At 39.2% G+C, this 26,824-nt stretch overlaps 1 protein-coding gene across 7 annotated transcripts in view; it reads right to left on the bottom strand.

Moving 5' to 3' along the window:
• The window catches only part of LOC131682523 (ankyrin-3), a 174,589-nt gene that overhangs the window by 2,507 nt on the left and 145,258 nt on the right, over positions 1 to 26,824 (bottom strand). For 3 of the 7 annotated variants that reach the window (XM_058964053.1, XM_058964056.1, XM_058964057.1), the window contains 6 exons: positions 12,596 to 12,820; positions 10,835 to 12,534; positions 10,540 to 10,782; positions 8,055 to 9,089; positions 4,739 to 5,167; positions 3,162 to 3,285 (listed from right to left, as the gene is read on the bottom strand). In XM_058964053.1, the coding sequence (XP_058820036.1) occupies positions 3,162 to 3,285; positions 4,739 to 5,167; positions 8,055 to 9,089; positions 10,540 to 10,782; positions 10,835 to 12,534; positions 12,596 to 12,820 (3,756 nt within the window). The remainder of the gene's footprint in view (positions 1 to 3,161; positions 3,286 to 4,738; positions 5,168 to 8,054; positions 9,090 to 10,539; positions 10,783 to 10,834; positions 12,535 to 12,595; positions 12,821 to 26,824) is intronic. The other 4 variants (XM_058964054.1, XM_058964058.1, XM_058964059.1 and 1 more) reach the window with 4 other exon arrangements.

The following is a 26,824-nucleotide window of genomic DNA, read 5'->3' as shown; positions in this document are numbered from 1 at the left end:
TTGCTCGGGAACAAATTGTGTCTCCGTTTTTTGGAGCTGGCATCAATCCGGCGCTAGCTTAGTAACGTTAACCGACACGGATTTTGATGAGTCGAAATTCCGTAACTAACATTAAATTGTTTTCTCTAATCAATGGGTTTTGAAGCCCGTCAAAAGAAATTGAAGTTAATGCTACGTCGCACAATTTCTGACCGTACTGTCCCCCTCGTCACACTTAGTCACAAATTTGGTACGTAGCTACGTCATTTATGCATGGCCTCTTACATTAGTGATCAAGATCACAACGTGTAGTGAAAGCGTTTAAGCGGAATCCCAATGCTTCTGTCAGGGATGTGGCCAAAAAGTTGATTCTGTCCAAGTCTTTCGTTCAGAGAGCTAAGGACCAGGAGGGACTGCATACGTGCAAAGTGCAGAAGGCCCCAAATCGTGACGAACGGCAAAATACGGTGGGAGAGTCACGGGCCCGAAAACTGGAACACCCAGATGCTGACGAAGCCTCATTGTCTCATCATGGATGAGACTTACGTCAAGGCGGACTTCCAGCAGCTTCCGGAGCTACTGTTGTTCACCGCCCAGCACAAATTTGATGTTCCGAAGGAAAAACGGGTCTAGCCTTGTGCCACTATTCAAATGTTGTTCTGAAGTGGTACGAAGCCAATGGAATTACTTGCATATCCAAGGACATTAACCCCCCTCCCCAACGCACCGGAGCTAAGGCACAAAATACTGGGAAGCATCCAAAGTGGGTTTTCGTGCAGAACGTACGGTTATGATATTGAGTTTGAAAGAATTAAATATGCAAAAAACTTACAAATGGGTCGCATTTTTTTTTTTTTTATTCAAATCGTTTATTTGATAAGGCACGTTGCATTAGCTTAAAGGTGCCAATTTTGTTTTGTTTTACATTTTAAATTGCTTAAAACTAGGGGATTACATATTGATTTTTTTTAAATGAAACTAATGCGATTTTATAGCTATAGGGTCGTATTTTATTGTTTGAAAGTCTAAAAAGTATAGGTCCACTAGGTAATTTTCTGTGACGTTTTCATGTGTTGCAATTTGACGTGGGACACATCAAATCACATCATTCTTCTACAGGAAGGCCATACAATCGCTATGAAAATCGACTTTTTAACCAAGGCCTGGAGGGCTGAGTTTCTTCTAGGGTTAATCCACAGATAACAGACGTTTAGGCTAGAACAAAATTTCTTCAAAAACCTGTGTAAACTTTCAAATTGATAAACGTTGGAAATCCGTGTTTCACTAATGCCATCTGCGCAACAGTTTGCTACAAGTGTTTGACAGCTCCACTCTAACTGCATTGTATCGATCACTGCGCCATCTACAAACGTTTGCCAAACGTGTTTCAGACGTCTGACTTATTAGGAATTTCAGTGGCGGGTATTTACACACGACTTAAAACGAGCCTAAACGTCTGTTATCTGTGGTTAATCTTTGATGTTTTGGTCATAGTCGAATATCGTTGTGTCAGCGGGTTTTTTTTTCTTTTCTATCTTCGACGCGGAAAAAATTACAATGGGCCCAAATGAGGACCATGAATTTAATTTCAAACTGAGGAATCGATTTTATTTCAACATCCGTTCAAAGCGAGTAAACTGGATTGGATAACAAGCCGGGTAGACCGTCTACGGTTGCATTTGGCTTCAAAACAATGTTGACTTTTGTTTGAAATGTCCTACTTCAGGGCACGTGTGTTTAAATGATTTCATTGCTTGGTTGCCCTGGTTTGATGAGTCAGAGGTCAGGCGCACTGGTCTGATCAGTTACTTGCCCGGAAGGACGGTCAGGTTTGCTCTGTTTACAATATCCATACAAAAGTGACAGTTCCGAGCGAACCTATAGCAACTCTGATCTAAAAACGAAATCAGCGTAAGATTCGACTACGAAATCAGCTGAAACAGAAGGTCAAGTTCCGCAACGCAATGCCTTATTTTGTACAAAGTTAATTCAACTCGATATTTTATCCGTGGTTGGTTGTCCAGTATCCACTCGCACTGAGTGCCTACCATTGATGGCAGAGAAGTGACTCCACCATCTGTAACCAAAAAATCGGCACATCAACAGCAAGTACTGAGACCAGCGGCTGGCGTGAGATTTTTCACCCCAGAAAATTGCAACGACCTGGGATGTAATCCGGACTCACTGGGGCGAGAAGCAGTCACTTTCACCCTTTCAAACACAAGCATCGGGCCGCAAATCTGGAACATCATGAGCCACAATGTTGCCAGAAGCCCAGGGGGAGACTGCATATCAATAAAGTGAGAGAATACGATTACTAGGATGCGGTCGCTTCCATGTGCTGACTTCATTATTTAGTTGCTAGTAACCGGGACCAATTGGAACAAACACCTCCCACCCGGATAATATTTTTAGCAAGCAAATAGCGAATAGATATTAGCGTTATCAAACCACTAAAACGAATTAAAATTTGAAAATCTTCTCCTTCACCAACTCTGATTTTTATTTCATTTCCGATGGATGGAAATTATCATACACAATGAAAAATTATTTTAATAACACGTCACCGAAGCTTGCTCGTGATTGGTTCCCGGTAATTTCATGCATCGAGGCGCAAATCTGGAGACTATATCAACACATGGACGACGATTGTCAGGATGCGGCCGCCTCCTTGGACTGGCTGCATTATTTAGTTTGTGGAGGTCCGTACTAGTAACCGGGGTCAATTGGATAAAATCAAACATTTTAACACCGGATGAGAAGGCGAATATGAGAAGACGGTTTGTGGGCAAATGACCAACTAGGTTAAAGCCCCAATAAACACACAAACATACAAGGCGATTGGTAAGATGCGACCGACTCCGTAGACTGACTGCATTACTTAGTTTGTGCAGCTCCTTGCAAGCAGCAGTGGCCAAGTAAAAAAAATCCCACCCGGAGAACATTTTCTTCAGTACATAAAATAGCCCTTATCAGGGCTATCCAACCATTCCGGAGAATGAAAATTTGAAAATTCATCAAAATCAAACGGCCTTCGAGTGCAGTGTATCACCCAAAACCAACGCCAAAAGCAAATGTTCTTTTCGTAATGTAATCTCTATTCAAATACTACTGCTAAATATATGACATACACCCATAAAAATAAAGAAACTACCAGAATTGTATGTATTTTGAAGACTCACCCATCCTCCGTTTCATTCACGGTCGTATTGGTTTCAGTCCGGCAGATTCCATCTCCGGTGACTGTTGGCGGTTCGCTTGGTTCCACTGCCATAACCTGGTCGTTGTTTTGAACTAAATAGTTTTCTGAAACGGTGATCAACATATCGGTTAGTCTCTTCTATTTACGATCAACATTATTGTTTTTAAGTTTTATAGTTGGGTGTCAAAATTATTGGTTTTATTCTTAATCGAACATTTGAAGGGGTTGAAGAAACTGATGAGGATTAGCTTTTATTTAGTAGCTGCTAGAGCATTCCATTCCATAGCAGGGTGATGACAAAAACGTGATAGGGCGAGTTGATTTTTTGGTGTGGAGTAGTTTCTTTATTTAAAACAGTAACGCGCTTCAAACTGCACTTGTAGTGCACCACATATATGTACTTCTTCGACACCGACTTGTGATTTTCATCAGTGTTCGTATCAATCGCTACAAATTAATACGAATACTGATGAGGACCACAACTTGTGGTCTACAAGTCGTGTTCGAAATACGAGTAGTTGTACTGAAGCGCATGTTTTATTTTGAAGTGTACTTATATGTGTAGTTTGATGTGCATTGTTCTTTTAAATATACAGCTTAAAAATCGACAACTTGCAAAATAAGAAATATATTCTTGTTACTATACGGACACCAATAAATCGACACGCCCCTTTTTTATAAAAATATTAGAATGTTATATGTCCAGGCACGAATTAATATTCCAACGAATTCTCGTTTCTGTCCGTTTTTTAACTAACTTTAGTATGACATCAAAAACATTATTCATATTGTCCTAGAACCATAAGCTAGTCAATTGGATGACTGTTTCAATCCGTATTACCTCTAATATTCATTTTTGGTTGTCTATTCTGTTTTTGGCATACAAATTACCACAAACAAGACAGGAATGAGAATTTACACTCATTTAATAATAATATTGATGCGGTAGTTATGTGAGTTGATATAGAGTTTACCAGAGTAACTGCACCAATCATTTGATATGTCTTCGCTTTGATATAGTAGCTTGTGTTTCTGATGATTGGTGTTGTTACTCTTAGAATCTATATTAAATGTTCGTATAACTACTTCTATTAAACTACCATGCAATAATCTATATGTCTAATGTTGGCGCTAATAAGTCATATCGTAAAAAACTGAGTTCTATGTATATAACATGAAAAGAATAAGCTAGTTTTACGACAGTTTTTAGTTTCAAAGCAGCAAAGAAAATAGTACAAAATTAGATCAAACACAAGCAAAGAATGTAACCTATTAGAAACTCGACTGGTTGGAAGAAAACAGGGAAATTTAATATCATTAACATCAGAAACTTTACTTTGCTCTTTTGCAAGAGGAGAGGTATCAAACACACATTGCACGATGCTGATGTATTATTAGTGTATTTTAACGAGTGCTGTTTACACAGAATTACATTAGCTGGGGTTGCTTTCATCGTTAGTCCGTTTCAATTCGGGTACTTTCGATAGAGGAAATCGATTGACATTCAAGAAAAGAAAGGATCGATAGTTGGAAGCATCATAGTGTAATTCTACGTACTACCGTCATTGCAGACTGCAGCAGATGAGGTATTAGGAATGACCGTAACTACGTGATTTGTTGGGCTTCCATCACCAATGAGAGATTTGTGCTTGTTTGCTGTTTTAGGAACCAAAATGGCTTCTTCATCCTTGCTCATTATTGGATTAAGCACATCGTCGAAACTGTGTTCCATTTCCAGAGCACTGTCAGTTCCAATGATCTCTGGACATTGAGATTTCCTTACTTCAACGAAAGATGGTGGGTTCTCACTTCCAACTGCATGTTCAGCAACATTAAACTCAATGAAATCTCGCTCCGGGATGAGCTGTGTTATATTCTCTGTTTCCTGCCGGTCGGCAGGCTGATTTTGCGTGATGCTAATTGCTAATTCTGCTGGTGTGACAGGCGTAGATTGATCGCATTTTTGTTGCGTTGAGGAGACTTTACCTTGATGTAAATAGTGATTGCCAATAGTGTGAATTAAAGAATTTAGATTTGCACAAGGGTAGACACAGAAAATAATTGGAATAAGGACCACTCAGAGTACGTATAGGTTCTGATTAAGGCTTTGTAAAACAGTTTTAACTGAATCTAGGCTTGCTAGCTTCGGTGTATCTTTGGCAAGGTAATTCTGAAAAAATTTTATACTAGTAAGTGCAAAGTTTGCACACATTCCTTTATCTTAAATGAAACCTTTTCACTTATTGGCGATTCAAAAGCAAAACTAAAAATCTATTTATGTAGAAGCAATAATCTCATTCTAGATATTAAAAGTTTCCATACTTTGGCTAAGTTTCGAATAATCTCAACAGGGTGACGAAATGCATAGAGTGCGAAAGCGGTCTGTCAAACAGACCGTTCGGTTTTCGGTAAGGAAGACCGACGGCGGAAGTAATACGGGCAGTATTAGAGAGAGAAGAGAAGACGTTCAATCAGAAGAAGAGGAGTCATCGGTACTACACAGTGGTAACTATAGACGTATTGATGATTTTGCGTTCAATATCGCGAACTGGGAGGCTATAGCAGCGTCGTTGAACAAAATGCAAATTCCTCAATACTTGTCCAACATTTTAAAAAAGCTACTTTCATGCTGGTTTACGAAACGGGGCAAACATTGACGAGGATCCGGTCAGAATTGCCCCAAGCTTCTATACTTGGTCCAACGGTTGTATAATAGCGTTCTAACGCTAAAGCTGTTCATAGAAGTTGAGATGGTCAGATTCGCAGATGACATCGTATTAACGATAACGAGCGAGACGCTGGAAGTTGTGGGAATGCTGAGATTAGAAACCACCAAAACAAATGCGAAAGCTGGGGTCAAGTTACAACCAGCCCACGACAAAACGGGAGTAGTGCTAGTCATCAAATGTAAACGAAACGTACACTGAAACAACTAGGAGTAATGACTAGCAAAAGACGACTTTTGGCTGGTTTATTGTCTTCGATAATTAAGTACGGTACCATACCAGATTCAAGGAAATCCGAAGCGAATTGCTGGCTATAAACACAGTGAACAAGAGATATGTAAAAAGAAAGGACGTGGAATATCGTCAGTAGAGTAGTCGTGCAGATACTAGTGGGGCTGCAGAGGAAGTGTGTCAACGAACTAGTGACCAAAACTGACAGCACAAATAAGTGCACCCTCCTGTCACCGTGGAGTATCTACAACCGGGGAATAGACCTATCTATATCTAGCGAAGAAGCAAGGAGTTAAATATATTAGGATATAATCGCCGCCGAGTATATCGTTTCCAAACTGAGAGCTAAATGCCTCACGAAACTGTTATTGGTACCGAGAGAAATTTTACCGCCGTGGAACTCTCAGTCAGAATAAGATAGTTTCACCGCCTAAGGAATATCAGAGTAGATCTCGACAAAACTGGGACCTCTGTGTTCTGTGTTTAATTTTTAACGACATTCTATTAGCTAGAGATTACTGAGTAGGGAAAGTTATAAAAAATTAGAGCCATAGTACTCTAGTGAGAGCAAGGATGTGAAATATACATATAGAAAAACTAGAAGTGGCAAGATCATTAGAATCACGATTAAAATTTTGTCTTTTGTCTTCTGCTGGTGGGAGTCGAACTAAGGCAGCATTACTACATAGCACTACTACGAATCGCTCAAGTCCACCAACATGTCTCACGGCAAAGACAGACTTGTCCCTCTTTACCATGAGAACCTGTGTTCATGGCTTTGTCGGGAGAAATTCCGCCACTGCGGAACTCTCAGTCGTAGTAGGATGAATTCCCTTTCGGGGACTCTTCGAGTAGATCGCAACAAAGCTGGGAGTTATCTGTCTGAGAGCAAAATGGCTCATGAAATCAGGAGCTGAATGGCTCACTGAGACGAGAGCTAAATTGCTGAATTACGAAAATGGCAGCTAAATGGCTCATACAAACCTATCAAGGCGAATGTGAGCTGCTTGAAGTGCACTAGACCAACACCGACAGGAGTGTCCACTACATTAGGATATTATGCTGTAGCTCGCGAAACTAATTCAAGGAAATACGTGAAGCGCTGCAGAATCAATTCAATTTCTTCTCACTGAGAAGCCCAAGTACGTAACGGTTAATACACGACCGGTCATCTGTGTGGCTGTGTCACTGCTGGAAACAAATGTCGGTTCTGGATCCGAGGAAATGGTTGGTAAAAATCAAGCTAAAACTGCGCTATGCAGTAAAATACTTTACACGGAACACTCTAAAAAATATTTTAAAATACTTGGGAAAATAATAAGTGCGAGAGATGAACCACCGGAAACTTCAGCTGACTTTCGAAATATTATTACTTTGAGTTACGAGAAGGACGCTAGGATCAATTCTGTCCATCGAGCCATCCTACAAAGCCTTAAACTATATGTACTCCGATTTTGTGCATAATTACAGAATATACCGTTATACCATAGTTAATATTACCGGAAATCTTTCATGACTATCAAATATACTGTGCATGACTGTTAAATTTGTGTGAGATATGTTAATCCTATCGCCTAAAATCCAACCCAAAAAAGAAACCGATCGTGAATAAAAAGTAATGCTAAAACCCAATTTTGTGTAAAACTAAAGAGTGTAATAGTAAATAAACGAAAAAAATAGTAAAAATAAATGGCATAACAAGCGTTTTGTTTGAATAGAATCAATGATAACAGAGTATGAGTTTTGGTATTTCATTGGACCGTTCTCTCCTACCTCGTCCTAATTCAAATGCAATACTTTGAACAACAGAAAATACGCAATCGAATACAAGACGATCTCTTATTCAGAGCCTAACACCATGTAGTTTGATTATGGATGGTTAAATGAAAAGGTGGAAGATACTGGGATGAAATTACCTGTTTCGTCGTCATCGCTTAACTCGCCGCCAGTTTCGTGCAGTGCCACATCGGATTCACTTGAAGAACCACCGGTTCGGGTTGATAAACTAGTCGCGCCAGTCATCACCTCTGGCTGAGTTACCGTAATGGAAGGTGTATGATATTCAGAGCCATCGGCTCGTTTCACTGCAGAATCTCTACGGACTCCACCGAGGCGATCCTCATCGCTTTCAGAACTGCTGCCACCGACGATAAATTTCTGAGGAGAGTCTTCGTCATCTTGCGGCGATTGGTCAATCACACTTGAACGCCGATCATCGTCCATTTCGTAATCGTAATGTTCTTCGGTGATGATCACAAGATTGCTGTTGTCATCTTCGTCTGTGGCATTCTTCTCGTTCTCGAGTTTGGCAAAATTTTCTGGCGATGTTTGTACAAATATAAACTCGTCAATATCACCAGAATAGTCTGCAGCTACTTCTGAGATGTTATTATCTGATGAAATCATTATTATTTGTTCACCTTTCTGTTGATCATCACCGGGGGTTGAAAACGATTTTTCGAACATGCGACCTGAGTCCACCCGGAGTGAGCCTGGCAGAGGGTCTATGTTGTCCAAACTGTACCTTCGATCATTCGACACGTCTTCCAAATTAACCGATGAGATCTCTTTCGTAACAACTTCAGTTTCGACTCCTTCGCCATCATAATCGACTGCTGCTGCAGCCGGTGTAACCTCCCATTCGATATCTTCCACAGTTGGTCTCTGTGCAAGCTGTTTATTGATTTTAATATTAACTTTCGAGTGCTTCTTGATCGTTCTGACCTTGCCACTCTTATCAGTTTCCAAATCGAGTTGTTCGAAATCTTCCGATTCATCACCATCCTCATCATCACCTGTATCAAACGATGGTTTTTGTACTGTTATTTTGTGAGTTATAACCACTGGCTCGTGTATCTCTTCAAACTCGTCATCATCATCTCCAGTGGTGTCATGTTCTGCGATCGCCGCCTGAATGATTTCCTGTACGTCCTCAGCGACTGCTGAAACTTCTACGTGGGTATTACAAAGGATTACATTGCACAAACGGGTGGTAGCCAATAATACAGTTTTCGTGTGTTGGTGGGTGAGCGTTGATTCATCGATTCGAGCATTCATTGTGGTATTTGTAGACGTGCACGGAAACGCATTCGGTGCGGTGCGAGCGTTTGATGAACGGTGATTTTGAGTTGTCGGTTGCATAGGTGGTAAATTGATTTGTTGTTTTGTTTCCGGAAGTTTTGATTAATTAGTAAGAAAGATGCATTGTAGAGATGATTAGGGTGGGTGGCTGTGTGTTCCAAGCAAAGACGATTTAAAAACTGAGACGGAATTTTTTTTGTGTACCGATGAACCAAGTAGTGGTAGCCGATACCAGGCTGATATCATTCATACCATATTCATATCATTCTTATATCGGTAAAACGCTTCCTTTTAAATAGAGGAAACCATCCAGCGTTTTTCTCGAGAATAGGACTCCAGCGAATTACAAAAGTATACGCGAGCTAAACACGCAATCTAACATTCCTTTGATTGTAACACATAACCACCACTCTAATAACTTAATATCAGACATGATCTGCAATTACTTCGAATTAACATAGAAATAAATCAAACAAAGATAAGTGTGAAAAAATCATAGAAAACTTAAAAAAAACGAAACTAAAAAGGGAAAAAAGTGTGTGCGTCAAATTTTGAAGAAATCTTGAACCTTGTAACTTATCTCCGACCAAACCGCGAATAGGCTAAATCACAATAGAGACCTGATGTGTGAGCTAGTTAACCTGCATATGCCTTAATTGATTTGCTTTGAATTAATCAGAGTTACAAGAGATGTACAGTAAGATCTATCTAATGAAAATGACACTTATCAACTGGTGTCTATGTTCTTACAAATTTTAAATTTTCTAATGATCTCTAACAGGGAATGATATACCTTTATTATCTATATCTACTAATGTATATTTTTCAAGTATTCACAACTATACAGATTTGTAAGCAAACGATCGAATACCATTTCGATTGGAACGTTACCTTTTATTTAATTTTTAGTAGATTAGAGTATCAAATGATTAGGAACTAAAAGAGACGTAGAATCCAAACAGTGCGTAAAAACAGTTGAGTAACTAATCTAAACAAAATTCAGAAAACACTTAACTGTACTATCCCGAAAGCACACCATGTCACACACCCACACGCTAGTTACACAAACACTCCTAGTCAGTCAGTTCACAAACACGCTGACGTACTAATGTTTTGTTTTAGATAACTGAGAACAACATACACGGGAATGTTGCGAAACTAAACAAAAAATAAACAATATATAGCCAAAACTAATCTCGAGATATCAACAAAACATGAAAGAATCCTCCATGAGAAAGTGAAGTAGATAGAGAAAGAGAATAGAGATATCAAGGAGGAAATAAAATCTAGTGAACAGACCAATACATTCCATCTACTTACCCAGCTTTTCATCGGGGCTGATGGTTGACTGAGCATTTTGGTTGGTGTACTCGGCAGGACTGGGTGGTGGAGTTTCAGTCTGTTTCTTGACTGACGCAATACCGAATATAGCACCACTATCCCTCCGGATTTGCTGGTAGGCTTCGGTGTTATCCGGTGATGACGATTGTGATGGGTCCTTGCTCGTCTTTTCATCCAATTCATGTTCCTGCTTTTCGTCCGCAGGCTCGTGGGTCAAATCTACTAATAATATGATAGTTACAATATATGCCGAATATTGATTTACTTCATTTACCTTCCATCGAAATATCCACTCTATTGCACTCGATTCCGTTGATTTTTACTGGATCCACCTCGTCGATTCCATTAGTGGAACCAAGTTGCTGTTTAGCTAGTTTTCTTTCATGCTCGTCCGTTACCAATTCTAGGTTTGTGATAGACTTACTGACAATGTCGGAGCGGTTAATTTTGATAAGTGCCTGCTCCAACACATTGCCAGTAGCATCCTTGCCAGCCTGACGAAGCCAAAGTCGCAGCATGACTATCGACTGTTGAGCTTCATCGTTTGGATACTCTACTTTGATAAGGTCTACATCGGTCGGCGATATCTGCAGCTCCTCTGCCAGCAGAGGCCAATCTGATCCCAGTAGATTGCAAATGTCGGTGATTTTTATGTCGGCCTTGTGTATTTCGTTATCTGCATCTCCGTTTTGGAACGTAAAGTTTAGGGTTTTGCTTCGATTCACTGCATTCACAATCGACTGTTGATCGTAATTGAGCACTTCCGTTGAACTCAAATCGAACTCGGAAGCAGTTTCCATTTCATCGCCACCAAGGCCATACTTTTCCGGTGGTAGAGTAAAGTTCAATGTACAAAGAGGAGTTGGAGTCAGTTCGCCCTTAGCCACTTTCGGTTCGTTCATAAAAGCAATACGGCCAAGTAAATCATCAAGACTGTTCTTGATTTTTACTGTAAACGTGAGACGATTTTCCTTAAATGCGTTAAATTGAATGGAAAGTTGTTCTCCACTCTTTAGCATTGGTACGATGTTGCCACCAAACTCCAAGTAGACAACGCGACCTTCACATACTTCAACATCTCGAGATTTGGCAATCTCTGTGAAGTGTTCCTGCTGTTCCAGCGTCTTATCTTCCTTATCATCAGTCATACAGAACACGCTCAGTTTGGCCTCGGTCTGATCAACTCGTTTGGCAAACACTACAAACTTCACCATGAACGGTACGTGAGACGTGTGTGAGTATAGTTCCGTAGCCATCTTCGTGGCCTCATTTATATTACGACAATCCATCAGCCAAAATCTTGCCGATACTGTTGTAGTGAAAGAAACGCAGTCATTGACAAATGTCAATGGAGTTGAACCGGTCACGTCTTCCCAAATTGCTTTATTCTGTCCACCGGTGATGGAACATAGCAATCGCAAGGTCGGTGCATTTCCTGAATACTGATTGATCATTCCTGAATTGTAGGCCTTCGGTGCTGGCATACTCAAAGTGATGGCTTTGTGGAATTTACGACGCCTTGGTTCCACAGTGACTACAGGTGATACGGCAACGCTTCGACCAAGGAGATTTGCAGTCATACTCATATCGATCGGTTGTGCTTGCAAACCAACACGAATCTTTTTGGTGAGAGCATTCTGCGGAAAGATTGCCTGAACTAGTGGAACTGCTGTGGCAGAAACGGTACCCCCTTCTGGCCCAATTGCGTGAACTTCCTGTCGAATTCTCGAAACAACCGCAAAATAGTGCGGGAAATCATTGGTCAAAATACGAGTGATCCGGTTGGTGTGTAAATCTTCCAAGAGGTTAAGTGTGTCTCCCTTAAATGTTTCGTTCAAAACATCGTGGATGGCTTCTTCGCTGTCGTACAACGTATGTTCTCTCCAAGTCTCACCGTTGTCCGAACGAAGAATTATGATCTCCCGTTCTTTTTCGCGCAGTGAAGCGAAATGCGGAACTTCCAAAATAACCGGTCTGCGATCAAATACATTCTGTTTAGATATTCTGAAGTCGAAGAAAACAGAAAAAAACTTACCCTAAGAACTTAGCTCCTACTGGGGCTAGCTCGAGAATACGACTAACAAGAGCTTCACCTTCCATCAGCGGCGGTGCGTTGATTATTCGTTGTGGTTTCACATATCGACATGTGATACGAGTTGGCTGGGCGGCCGATCGAGGCGGCACGATCACCCGGACACCACTGTGCCGACAGCCCCGCATTGCGCCACCCCGTGCATCGACCAGGAACGACACGAGAAATCTGAAAATTCGCGGTTACCAATGTTAATGCATGATTAGTTGGAGTAGTACACCGAGCGAAGATCAACTTTTGCAGTTACGATACAGAATGAATGAGCACTACTGTAATGTGAAGATGGCTACCAACTAATAGATAAAATAAATTTTCAGAAAGGAAATGTGATTACTGAGTAGATGAATAAAGTTTGTTTGAAACCACAACCACATATAACAGGAAGGATTAAAATCAGTCGGCGGCAGGTTGCGTATTTTCTGAAATTGATAAAGGAATAGCACATTGTTGTGTTCACTGACAAAATTATTTTTTGTAGTATACATCTGTTTCACGAAATAAATATATCAAATGACAATGTGATGCCACGAATGAGGATTCAAACGGTTGAAATTAAAAGACGGAAGGACATATCCTGCCTTTTAAAATCCTAACCTTTCAGCACCCGCGCTGTTTTATTTAGTACAACACCTTCAGTGACTCTAGCGAAATCTTGTTTGAACATCAGGGCACAGTATTTGACCCAAAAAGCTTCTGTCATGGCTTCTAATACAACACAACTGACTTCCTCGATAGCTACTACATAATTTGATAGCTTTAGTTGATTAATTTATTTCGTTTACAAACTGCAAATGAGCCGTCAGACCTCGAGTAAAATAAAAGCGATAAATTCTCTGGAAAACAGACAGAGAAAGAATGACAGTAACGGTGAGAATGAAAAAACGGTGAAAATTCACATTTTTATTGGAAACACTGAGAAAAGATATGTCCTCCAGCAGGAATATCGAACCTGCGATCTCCCAGTCCCTAGTTGGGTGCGTTAGCCACTGCGCCATCGAGGAACTGTGATGATGTTATCATATATTCCCAACAGTATCGAGATCACCGCCACAGCCTCCAATACCTCCCAATTGACCTATCGACCCCCAATGTCTCCTATAAGGAGATCGTCACCTCTCCCTCTCATTGATCGGGCCAAATCACTCTCGTTATCTATTTTTAGGTCCAGTGGACTGTGCACAAGGCTTGATATATTTATCATCACTGTTTGCCCCCTTAGCTAACTCAGTCGCCGCCAGACTTTGGCAGTGGGTTGAGCTATGGAAGGGCATGTGGATGTCTGCCCTCAAAGCCTGTCGGCAGATACTAACGACAAATCCAGTCGTTGATGGAATTTATATATTCCTTGTTTTGACGTGAGTCTTTGTTTTTTCCTTTTTCGAGGATTTTTATGAACGTGTCCACTGGAAAACAGACAGAGAAAGAATTATCGGAACGGTGAGAATGCTCTGCCTACCTACCTACATCTAGCTCAATCCACTGCCAAAGTCTGGCGGTGACTGAATTAGCTAAGGGGGCAAACAGTGATAATAAATCTTGAGCGTTTTTTGCAAAAGACATATCTGCAATGAGTACTTTCTCTTTCGATTTTTACGGTGTCAATATAACACTTTTCACTTATTTTACAGTACAGATCGAAAGACGGTGGAGTGGCTAGCATATTATGCAATGAGTTGAGGGATAAATGTTAAAGTGACCGAATTATTAACAGAAGAGAAAGTAAATAAAGAGAGTAACTCATTGCAGATATATCTTTTTGAAAAAACGCTCAAGAAATGTCTCAATCCTTGAGCGCAGTCCACTGGACCTAAAAATAGATAACGAGAGAGATTTGGCCCGATCAATGAGAGGGAGAGGTGACGATCTCCTTATAGGAGACATTGGGGGTCGATAGGTCAATTAGGAGGTATTGGAGGCTGTGGCGGTGACCGGTCACCGTTTCTTCATTCTCACCGTTCCGATCATTCTTTTTCTGTTTGTTTTCCAGTGGACACGTTCATAAAAATCCTTGAAAAAGGAAAAAAACAAAGACCAGCGTCAAAACAAAAAATAGTTAAATTCTCGTCAAAAAGTCAATATATTTTCTTTCATTGTACTAAGAATCCGTAATATCGATCGGCTAGTCTTAAAGACATAGCTCAAGCTAGTGGTATAATCAAATATTGAAATTAACCACATATTTCAATGAATACAAAAGTTATAATAGGGCTGAATAAAATGTACAATACTATTGTAATTATATTTTAGTATTATAAAGTGATATTAATTTATGTTCTTTCTCACTGCAAATTTCAATATCATTTGATAAGTCAGATTGCCAGTAAGTATGTAATTCAAAAGCCAAATTGCTGCTACGTGTTCGGTGCTATGCAGAATGACGCAATATAGGGGAGAGTGGGGATAGATGAACCACTTTTTTGTTAATTGTTATATGTATTAGACCTTTTGCGATAAAATATTCTATATGCATGAATATGAAAGAACAAATATTGCTTTACTATATGCAATACCATTTGTAAACAAAAGTAAAGTGTTCAAAATTATATCGTCGCTCTTGTGCTATCTTATGACAAGCGCCATTTAGCACATTTCGAGAAAAACGATTTTTAAAGTTTGAGATTGAATATCTTGAAACTTATAAATGGTATAAACATTCCAAAGAAGACAATTAATGCTTCTATCTATTCTTCATCAATCTCTCAAATATTACGAAGATCGCTTGACTATGTTGCGAGTTTTTACTATGAATGTAAACAAAAGTCGCACTCACACGTGTCATAGGCGTGTATTGATGACAAAATTTGTATGACGTGTCATAATCGTGCATGAAAAATTTTCCATAGAAAAAATCATCAATTTTTAACTTTTATTCATATCTTTGCGTTCATATGGGCTATAAACAATCGGTGAAATGCATTTTGAAGGAAATGAGTCAGGGCATCTCGAAAAAATAGTTATTTTTAGTTACAGTGTTGCCAAATATCCTTTATTTCCAATTTAAAACTAAAACTGTGTTTTTCTCACAACTCGTGTAATTTTCTTTTGAAAATGTTTATGTCATTGTGTTCCTCAGACATTTTCACGCATAAAAACATCTAAAACTTCAATATAACTTGAGCAAATCCCTAGATACAGTGATTTTAAGCAAAAAACTCACAATTTCTCATGACGTTTCTCGCAATATCTAAGTAACCGAGTAGAATTTCAAAATTCTGAAAACGCTACTTTGTAGAGATTTTTCAAACAAGTAATGTGGCATATCTAACTCAGTTTACCTCAAAATGGCGTTTGTCATAAGATAGCACAACAGCGACGATATGCATTTTTGTTAAAAATGTCAAATAGCTGAAGTATCCCAACGGGTGGGGATGCTTGAACCACTCCATGGGGATAGTTGAACCATTATCCAGACTATCATAAAAACACGTAGAACCATACGAAAAAAGTTCGTTCATTCTGTCTTTGTGCAAAAAAAAATTTCATTTGTATGTTTGTAGTATAAAATCCATATCACAAATTATTTGCTTTTGTTTTTAGCATTTTTTGTTCTTTCCTTTTTTCTATTGTGTTTTTCTTTTATCAATTTCATTTATGGCGTGTCGGTAGCGATGCTACTTTTTCCTCGTCTTCTTTCTTAATTTCTAGACTCACGTGGCTGAGTCTTTGGGAATCCGCGCAAGTTTCTTGTGAAGTTGTGGTAGAAATCTATACTTTCTGCCTGCCGAATGAACATTTTAGGTATATTCAGTGAGTTTTCAGACTGATTTGATTCGTAGCCTCTAAAAGGAGTTTTTACACTGTTCAATCCGAATCTTATTTCTAAACAATAAAAAAGATGTCTCTTGTTGTTCAAAATCAACTTCCAATTACGTTTCTCGTCCTTCTTAAGTTTCTGACGTAACGACTTAAAATAGGGTACGAGATATTGTGTATTTTACCTGCTCGACGTACTCTGTCTCTTCTCAAGATTGTAAATTAGCGCAGACTACACAGTTACACTCATAGTCAAATCTGTTTGCGTTTAGCGTTTATGGTTGCACATTATTTTGACAAACCTTAACCAGAAGTTACAAAAATCCGAACCTAAAAGTGGTTCATGTATCCCCGCAAAAAGTGGTTCATGTATCCCCACATACCATAAGCAAATTTGAATTAATGTTAAGCTGGCAGGAAATATTTAATTTGGCAAATTCCTTCATATAAATAACATATTTTGCACCTACTTCCAATAACGAAAAGCTTTATGATGTTTAGTCTCACAGAAGGGACACCACCAACTTTTTCCAAAAAAACGCAAGGTGAATACAAATTCAAATTGAAATGTTATTAACTATTTAATTTCGACAATTTTCCATAAAAAGTTCGATAAAAGTCAGCTGTATCCTTTAAGGGTATTTCGTTTTCTTTCGAGATGTCACAATATCGGGCCATGTAATTGACTGCTGATATGCAATTTACATAACATTTTGAATGGCATTTCTCTATTCGACATACTTATGCTTTTGCTCAAAGTTACCCCAAAAATAATGAATGAAAATTAACAACAAATTTATTTTATTTTTATAGTGAAAAGAAATAAGTTACTCAACAATTTTAACGTTTTCAATCTATGGGTACCAGTACTTGTTTCAAAAAGGCAAACAGTTACATCTATCTCAACTGAAGAAATTGATCACGATTGTTAAGGTGCAATTTCAAAATGGAAATGGTATTTTCCCGGTACGACCAGATTGATAATTTCAGTACCGTGGAAACGGTTCTCGTCAAAAAAAGCTCGGTAATAAGAGCCATAGTTGAGTTAAGATCACATTTCTATTCTAGACCGGATAAGCGAGTTAGTAACTGCAACAACTACGTACAATCTTCACCGTTGTGCATGGGAAGCAAGATCCACGTCTTCACATCCTTACATGAATCAAAGCGCCTTGTCTTGACCTGGTTCTAGTCCGGGGAATGGGGATGAAGTTGTTAAATACTGAAAAGCTGTTTGATGATGAATTGTTGGAAAATACACAAAACGCAGTCACTCAGTTTACTTCGTCGCAACCCCAGCCGGCAGATCCGAAACTACGACTCGCTACAATATCCAATGGAACGTCTAAAGGATCAAAAAAACATTGATCATAAAAAAATTTCCTTCATTCAAACTAGAGATGGATGAGTGAATCGCGAATCAATCAAAAGTTTTGACTCTTGAAAAAGAGTGAGTGAGCCACGATTATTTTTTTAAAAGTTTCGATTTTTCAAAATTTTTCAATCTGCTATTGAGTGACTTAGGGGGATGTTTAATGACAACATTTAGAACGGAATAATTTTTGTAACAGTTGCTTATTTCTGTTTGCATTTTTCGAAGCCAGCATATTTGTTCGATAACCCCATTCAGAGCCAGCACAGAAACAAAATGCAGCATGAAACTGAAATTAAATTTGAACCGCAAATAACTGAATGCATGCGCTACATCATACTAATGAGGCACGATGGCCAACCTAATCCCGGCCTGGACGGCCGAGTGTCATATACCATGAAACTCAGTTCGTCGAGATTGGAAAATGTCAGTGAGTATGTGGCAAAAAATGTCGCCTCTGGAAAATCGGAATCAGAATCCAAAACAAATTAATAACGTTTTGTCTGAGTGTTAGGCCTTTCATTTGAAATTGGTCTGAATAGGTTCAGCCGTTGCTGAGAAACACCAATGAGAGTTTGTCCGTTACATACACACACAGACATTGTCCCAAATCGTCGAGCTGAGTCGATTGGTATATAAGACTCTGCCCTCCGGGCTTCTGATCAATTTCTTGGAAGTTTGAGCGAATTCTAAACATTTCTATTACAAGTAATGTAAAAAATTGACGAAAATTGGCTTTTTTGGACTTTGGCACATTTTTGCCTTTCTCATATGGAAAGGATCACTTTGAAAATCGCCAACCTCATCCCGGTAAATTTTTTAGACAAAGATAGCTTTTCTGTATTTTAACTGGGGCGTAGCTACGGGTATGCGGTGAGGAGTTGACCCACACATTACACGCCACCCTTTCCCCAGCAAGTTCTTCTTATCAAGCCCTCCCCATCAGGCCCCCCAACAGATCCCCCTCAAACGACTCCCTCATCCACCCTTTTCAGACCCGCCCCTCTCTCATCCCAATCACCTTCACGCAGCCGAATAATAGACGTATTTACTGTCTATGCCATTATTAGTCAGATTGATTTTAACAGTCGTATTGATTATGACAGCATATGGATGTAGGAGGTATGTCATGTGGATTGGTCATGCATTATTTGTTGAAAGCAACAAAGACGAGATTAACCCATTCATGCCCATGTTGTTTGTGGACAACAACGTTTTTAAACAGCTATAACTTTTGTTTGAGACAAGATTTCTTCACAAAAACAAGTAAGGCTTATAAATGTGACTATTTCCTTTCATTTGAGTATTAACAGTTGCAAGGATAAGCTCTAGAACTGAAGTTATTGCAATTAGTCTGATTGGATTCCGATGTAGCAGTGCTGCCAGGAACAGTTTATGTCGATGACGGAAAATGATTTTTTCATATATCGTCGTTATGTTGCAATATATTTGAAAACTGATAAAACTTATCAATTTAGACTGTCTTTGGCTACGTTTTCCACACAATTGAACTATTGTAAATATTCTAGAAGTATCGCATTAAGCATTAGAAGGTAAAAATTGAGTAGATTATAGCACTGCAAGGGAAGCACCTATCTTTATGAAAAAAGGCTTTTCGTGTTTGTTGATCCCACCGTTTTCAAGGAAAAATAGTTTTGAAACCCTACGTGTACTAGAAAAAAGTTGGGCATGAAAGGGTTAAGTAACTTTTCAACATGGAAAAGTCCGCTATTACTTCATGTGTTCTATTGTTCAACAGTGTTTGAGCACAGAATAGAAATAGCAAATATGAAGTTGTCCACTGTTTTGTAGTCTGAAACAAACGGAATGAATAACTGAATAAATGCGAGAGACCGTAACACCGACAGGAGGCCTGCAAGTATTAATAATATATTGATTATTTTAGGCATCGTGTCATAACGTACGAGTTCATAACGTCCGAAGGATCGTTACGTTAAAACGTTCGGGACATTATGACACATTAGGTTGCATCATAAACTGCGAAAACGGATGTGCGCCATTTATTATCGGATCTTATGATGCACTCTTTGTGCGTCATAATATCGCGGATGTTGTGACGCACATTCGGATCTTATGTCACACTCACTGACACAGACACTGTGATGCATTTATACTTTTAGATATTATGACGTATAAAAATTGCGTCATAATGTCCCAGATCATATCATCCCAAAATAGTGTGCGTCAAAAAGCTCAGGAGATTGTGACACAGAATGACTACGTCATAAGGTCTGAAAATAAATGTACGTCTTAAAGTCCGCAATCATCCTAGGGTCACAACGTTCAAAATCCGTATTGCGTTATAATATCCACACTATATTGTGCGTCACAATGTCCCGGACGTAATGACGCACGTTCGCTTTCGGATCTTATGTTACAGTCGATTTCGTGACACACATAATTTTCGGATACTATCACGCATAAGAACTTCGTCATAAAGTCGCAATGCTGTATGGCCTGGGAGGTTATGACAAGTACCTGTGTGTTAAAATATTCGAAACAATGAATGCGTCATATCATCCCGGACTTTACGACCTCGTGTCAGTTCTCACGGTAAAGAGGGACAAGTCTGTCTTTACCATGAGACATGTTGGTGAACTTGAGTGATTCGTAGTTATGCTGCCTAAGCTCGACCCGCATCAACAGAAGACAAAAGATAAGCCCGTAAGGTATTAATCCTGTTCTAATGACCCTGCCACTTCTATTTTGCCGATCTGTATACTTCACATTCGTGCTCTCATTTGAGTACTATGGCTCTAAATTTTTACAACTTTCCCTACCCAGTAATCGCTAGCTAAATGAATGTCGTTGAAGTGTAAAAAAGAAAATATGATTACAGACAGTCGAAATAAAGAAAGGAAAAAAGGAACTAAACACATTGGCCTTTAATCGTCTGTAGTGACACCTGAAAGGTTGATTAAGACCTTGACCATAATTTGCGTCCCACAATTTGCTGAGAAACTAACATCCCCTGCGTTAGAGATTTAGTTGACACAGCAAGTTCAGCAAGACTTCTTATTTTAGTTCTTTCAGCCTTTTAGTCTGCGGCTCAGACTAACACTTTGATTTTCAGACTTCTATTTTTGTCATCTTCTACAGGAGCAGAAAACCAGTGGATCAATTGTTGGTTGAGATACTTTAAGTAGCTGAACACACGGCATCTAGGTTGATTTATCTGCACAGACTCACACCTGGTAGAAAAGTTTTTGTTTGAACGAAAGTTTGCAAGCTACGCAAATGGTAGGCATAATCCGATGCAGCCCAGTAGCGAATCTTGTGCTTCATTCAACCAATCCATAATGGTAAAATTGTTTCTGGGCCACCAGTCGCAGCACCTGCCCTAACCAATTCCATTAATACCAAGATGACCGGGTACCCATAAAAGGTAGCATTTGAAATGCTGAGTTCATCGATTTGAGTACATAATTTCTAATTTTGATCTTGAATCTACCGAACTAAGTGCTTTAAGGGTTCACCTGGCAAAAATAAATTCGTTTATCGAAAATTCTCTGTTTAAGTGTTGATTGCACGCCACACAGAATCTCGAAGATTTCTGCTTGGAATACGGCGCAGCATCCACCAAGCCAATTGGATTGGTCTTATCCCATTTCACGACAGTAGACAGCACCACCGGTTCGGTTCTCCAACAAAGAACCGTCAGTTTGACAAGCTATAGCGTATTCTTCAAGGAGGAGAAATTCTCACATTAAATGTTTTAAAAGAAACACTACATGAGTGTATGGTCTCTGGGAGCAAGTAGATATTCATCTCATCTCATTTCACTTCCTCATCTTCTTTGAAGTAGAACTGGAATGATCCCATCTTTTCCTGGAGATTACGAAGCAAAACTTTCAAGCGCTCATTGATTCTATTCGGTTGTCTCTATTCTACGAGCAAATACCTACGAATCAGAACTATCTGAAAAGAATTTAGGGACAATCGTCGGTAATAGTTCACTACAGCCTGGAAAGTGTGCCAAACAGACAGTTGAATGCTTCCTCTTTATCAAGCGAGTATACTGCCCATATATGCATAAGAGTCCCATATTGAAAAACAGCAAGCCGAGAAAAACGCTGTTCAAGATTTACATTTTTCATTGAGCCTTATGGATGGGACAACCAAGTTGTGGTATTTTTTCGATATTTTCTGAACAAACCTGGTAATCTTATTTGTGTATTATGATTCAGTGGTGATACAGAATACAATCCAACAGATATCTCATTTTCGACAAAATTCCATATGGGACTCTTATGCGTATATGGGCAGTATACACCATTAGCAGTTCTAATTGAACTGACAAGAAAAAAGTCTTTCTACTTCTAAAGTAATCTATTCAATCTACTAGTATCGTTGCGACTTGAGCCATTCGTGCAAAGATTTTTCAACCACTTCGCTCAGAGGATCGAAGGGCGTTTCTGTAAACTTTGTGAACCGACTTAATCGTCCTAATGCGATTGCGATTTAAAGCTCTTCTCCATAACTTTTAAGTATAGAAAGTTCGGCATACCACCAAAGTGTTCCTCTAGAAGCACGCCTAACTCGGAGCAGATAAAACTCTTGGTATGCTGCTACTATGAGTAAGTTTGTTGTATCCACGTTCTTATCAAAGTCATTCTACGATGCAATCGTTGAGAGGTTTCCCACATTGAATAGAAGTATATTTGCTCAAGCATTTCCTCAATTCAGCGCCCCTCAAATTGGTATCTAAGCTGCCCCAAGGTATGTGATGTGTATTCCCAGCAAACCACAAATCGTACAACAATGTAGAAGAATACTCGTAATGATGCGTACAAAGAGTCAAAATCGTTACGACAGTCGAATATAGTCCGCAGAAATTGATTTGTTATCGCACATTACTCGAAACATAATTTGAATACGACCTTTCATTCAAAATCGCATTGATGTTCTAGGTAAATCGTGTTCGATCGGAGCTGGTCGCAGAGCGCTGACAACTTATATTCATATAACTACAAATATTTAAGTCATTCAAAATCGTATTTTTCCATATATATATATATATATATATATATATATATATATATATATATATATATATATATATATATATATATATATATATATATATATATATGTATATATATATATATATATATATATATATATATATATATATATATATATATATATATATATATATATATATATATATATATATATGTATATATATATATATATATATATATATATATATATATATATATATATATATATATATATATATATATATATATATATATATATATATACCTATATATATATATATATATATATATATATATATATATATATATATATTATCGTATTTTACTTTAACCAATGTCTGATAAACAACATAATAAAGTCACTGTGGTCTTTATTATATGTGGGTGAATAGTCACTAAGAAACATACATATCTACGACTTCGATATACATCACAATGACTTCAAAAAGTTACATACGACTTAATATATCACAACATATAAGAAACCCGATTTCGCGAAATTACTTACGACTTATCGCATATCTTTAAAATGAGATTGCTGCATATATGGCGATTTTTTATCGGAATAGCGTTTCTCTACTTGAAGATAAGATATGATTACGAAATATTGTCACTCTTATAAGAATTGAAATAGTTCTGTGTAGTAATTCCTGCCCTACAATCCAAATGTCATAAGTTCGAGTCCCATCTTAACATGTGAAGAGAGAATCCCAATGGATTGGGTTTGGGTTGGGTTTGGCTCCGTTCACAATCTGCATTCGTTTTTTCTCCCCAAACCCCGCTTTTATACGTATTTTGTTATGCTGGAGATGATTAATGTGCATATTAACTGTTCCTAGTTTTTGATCTTCTTTACCGACAAATGAGAGTTAATCGTATATCGTGTTCCGGAATCGTATACTAGTTATGGATATCGCATACAATGTGATATTGTTTCGCATATCCAATCGTAAATATATTCTCTAGAATCGCTTTTATACTAGAGATTATCGCGCTTAACGTGTATATTGTTGTCAAAAATCGTCAATTTCAATAGCTATTTACGTATATCGCCTCCAGTTTGGTACGCGTAGGACGATGTTCTGCATTTTATGCGACTTTTTAATGGTATATAAACACGTATTATTCAGTTGCAACTTGGATATACCATCAAAAAGGCTGGCTGGGTTTGCATTACTGCCGATTATGAGTGGAATCGCTTTTGAAATCATCAAACGATGATTATTCATTATGCGGTAAACATGCCGAACAATAGACGTATTTTCTGTTTATGTTATGAACAGTCATATTGATTGTGACAGTAAAAATATCGTGAGTTGTGAGGTCGGATATAAGAAATGTGCCAATAGCACTACTCGAAAGGATACATGCACGAGGCATATCACGTGGAATCTCCACGTTACACTCAGGTTTTTTTTACGCGGGGGATACAGACCGCGTAAATGAAAACCGCGTAAATTTCAAAATCCGCGTAAATGAAAACCGAGTAAATTTTAAAATCCGCGTAAATGAAAACAGCGTATATTTCAAAATTCGCGTAAATGAAGACCGCGTAAATTTAAGAATCCGCTTTAATTGGAACCCCGTTAATGGATACCGCGTAAATTAAAAAATCCGCGTAAATGAAAACCGCGTAAATAAAAACCGCGTATATTTAAAAAAACAGCGTAAAAAAATCCGCGCAAAAAAATCGCGTAAAAAAACCTGAGTGTATTTTTTTGTTTTGGAGTTAAACAGCTTTCCAACATAGAAGGTTCCTGCATCAGTCTCTACGCATCGCTCGATCGAGATAGAAGTGTTTTGTTTTCGGTCTGTTGGAAAAAGAACAGTGCAGTAATCCGCGTTCAAGGTTATTTTGCCATTCTCTGCCTCTTCGAGGTTTGGACTTTTATTCTTTTGTGCGTGTGTTAACCGTTAGGCCACATTCCTCAACCTTTTGTTCGTAAAGCGAGGATTGAACAATAACCAGCTATTTAAGCTGGACTGGTGCGTCGTGGGAAACGAGTATACAGATAAGTGAAATCTACCTTTTTGATACATTTACGGCTTTTTCCCGTCTGCGCGGGTGCTGACCCCGTGCATTGACGGTGTCGATGGCTTCCTCTCCGGATGGCCAAATGGAGATCGAGTCGACTCCTAAGGCTCTCCCCCGACCCAAACAATATCCAGAGCTCTCGACCGGTCCCTTTGTGGTCTTCTTTCGACCCAAAACAAAATCGCTGAATCTATTACAGATTTCAAAAGATCTGACGGAACGGTTCTCGGCTGTGACCGAAATAAAAAGGTCCGCTCAGACAGGCTGAGGGTCGTGGTGACTAACTCAAAGCAGGCAAACGATATTGCTTGCTGCGAGCACTTTACGAAGGGCTATCACGTGTATATTCCAGCTGTAAAAGTACAGTCTAAAGGCGTTGTCACCGATGACAGTTTGACATGCGAGGATCTGCTGCAGTACGGGGTTGGCCGTTTTAGAGACCGCATACTTCAGCCAGTGAAAATACTCGAGTGCAAGCGTTTGCACTCAGTAGTACTTGCGGGGGATGGTTCAAAAACGTACCCCCAATCAAACTCTTATCGGTTGACCTTCGCTGGTACCGCTTTGCCAAATTACATCCTCTTGCACAAGGTTCGTCTGCCTGTGCGTCTGTTTGTGCCGCGGGTCATGAATTGCACAAAGTGTAAACAATTGGGTCACACAGCCACCCATTGTAGCAATAAGGCCCGCTGTGGAAAATGCGGGGAGAATCATCTAGATGATTCGTGCAGTAAGAATGCTGAGAAGTGTCCTTACTGTGCAGAGAATCTGCATGATATCTCCGCATGTTCCGCGTACAAACTACGCGGGGATAAACTAAAACGTTCCCTTGCGGGACGATCCGAACGTTCTTTCGCAGAAATGCTAAAGAAAGCTACACCACCAACCTCAACAAACATCTATGCTCACTTGCCTCCTAACGAGGGCGAGGCTGATGACCCACAAGAGGGAACATCTACTAGGGCGCCTAGAAGTTATAGGAAGAGGAGGAACATTTCCTCTCCTAAAGTTCGTTGTAAAGGCCAGAAGGTATCCCTTGACGGGACTCCGAAAGTCACATCTATTGGAAGTGTTGCAACCAAACCGAAGCAATTAGCTCCTGGTCTCGGAGGATTAAACTCAGAGAAGGAGTTCCCAGCACTTCCCGGAACATCAAAAATCCAAGTGTTCCTCTGTTTCAGTTCGAGAATAATCGCGGCACTGGAATTATCAAATTCTCGGACATTGTGGACTGGATAATAAAAACTTTCAATATAACTGATCCAATTAAAAGTCTTATGTTAGCTTTTCTCCCTACAGTAAGAACATTTTTGAAGCAGTTGACTGCCTAATGGCCCCTCCTTTCAGCGATTGTATCCTTCGATGGCTAACTCATCGAACGAGGTCACGGATTTGATCACTGTTCTACAGTGGAATTGCAGAAGTATCATCCCGAAAATCGATTCCTTCAAAATTTTAATAAATAATTTGAGTTGCGATGCATTTGCATTATGTGAAACTTGGTTAACTTCCGATATAGATCTCAACTTCCACGACTTTAATATTATTCGCCTGGATCGAGACACCCCCTATGGAGGAGTGCTTTTGGGGATCAAAAAGCGCAATTCCTTCTACAGAATTAACCTTCCCTCGATAACAGGTATTGAAGTTGTCGCTTGTCAAGTAACAACCAAAGGCAAAGATCTTTGCATAGCTTCCATATATATTCCCCCCCAACACCGCGATTGGGCATCGCCGGCTACATGACATCATAGAATCCCTGCCTGCACCGCGACTAGTTTTAGGCGACTTTAACTCTCACGGTACGGAATGGGGTTGCCTTTATGATGATAACCGTTCCTCTTTAATTCACAATATTTGCGACAACTTCAACATGACAATTCTAAACACGGGTGAAATGACACGGATTCCTCCCCACCTGCGCGCCCAAGCGCATTAGATTTATCCCTTTGCTCGACCTCGCTAAAGTTAGAATGCGCGTGGAATGT

Source organism: Topomyia yanbarensis, chromosome 2, assembly GCF_030247195.1.
Source record: "Topomyia yanbarensis strain Yona2022 chromosome 2, ASM3024719v1, whole genome shotgun sequence".
Lineage (NCBI taxonomy): Eukaryota > Metazoa > Arthropoda > Insecta > Diptera > Culicidae > Topomyia > Topomyia yanbarensis.
This window is presented reverse-complemented; position numbering and strand designations above follow the sequence as displayed.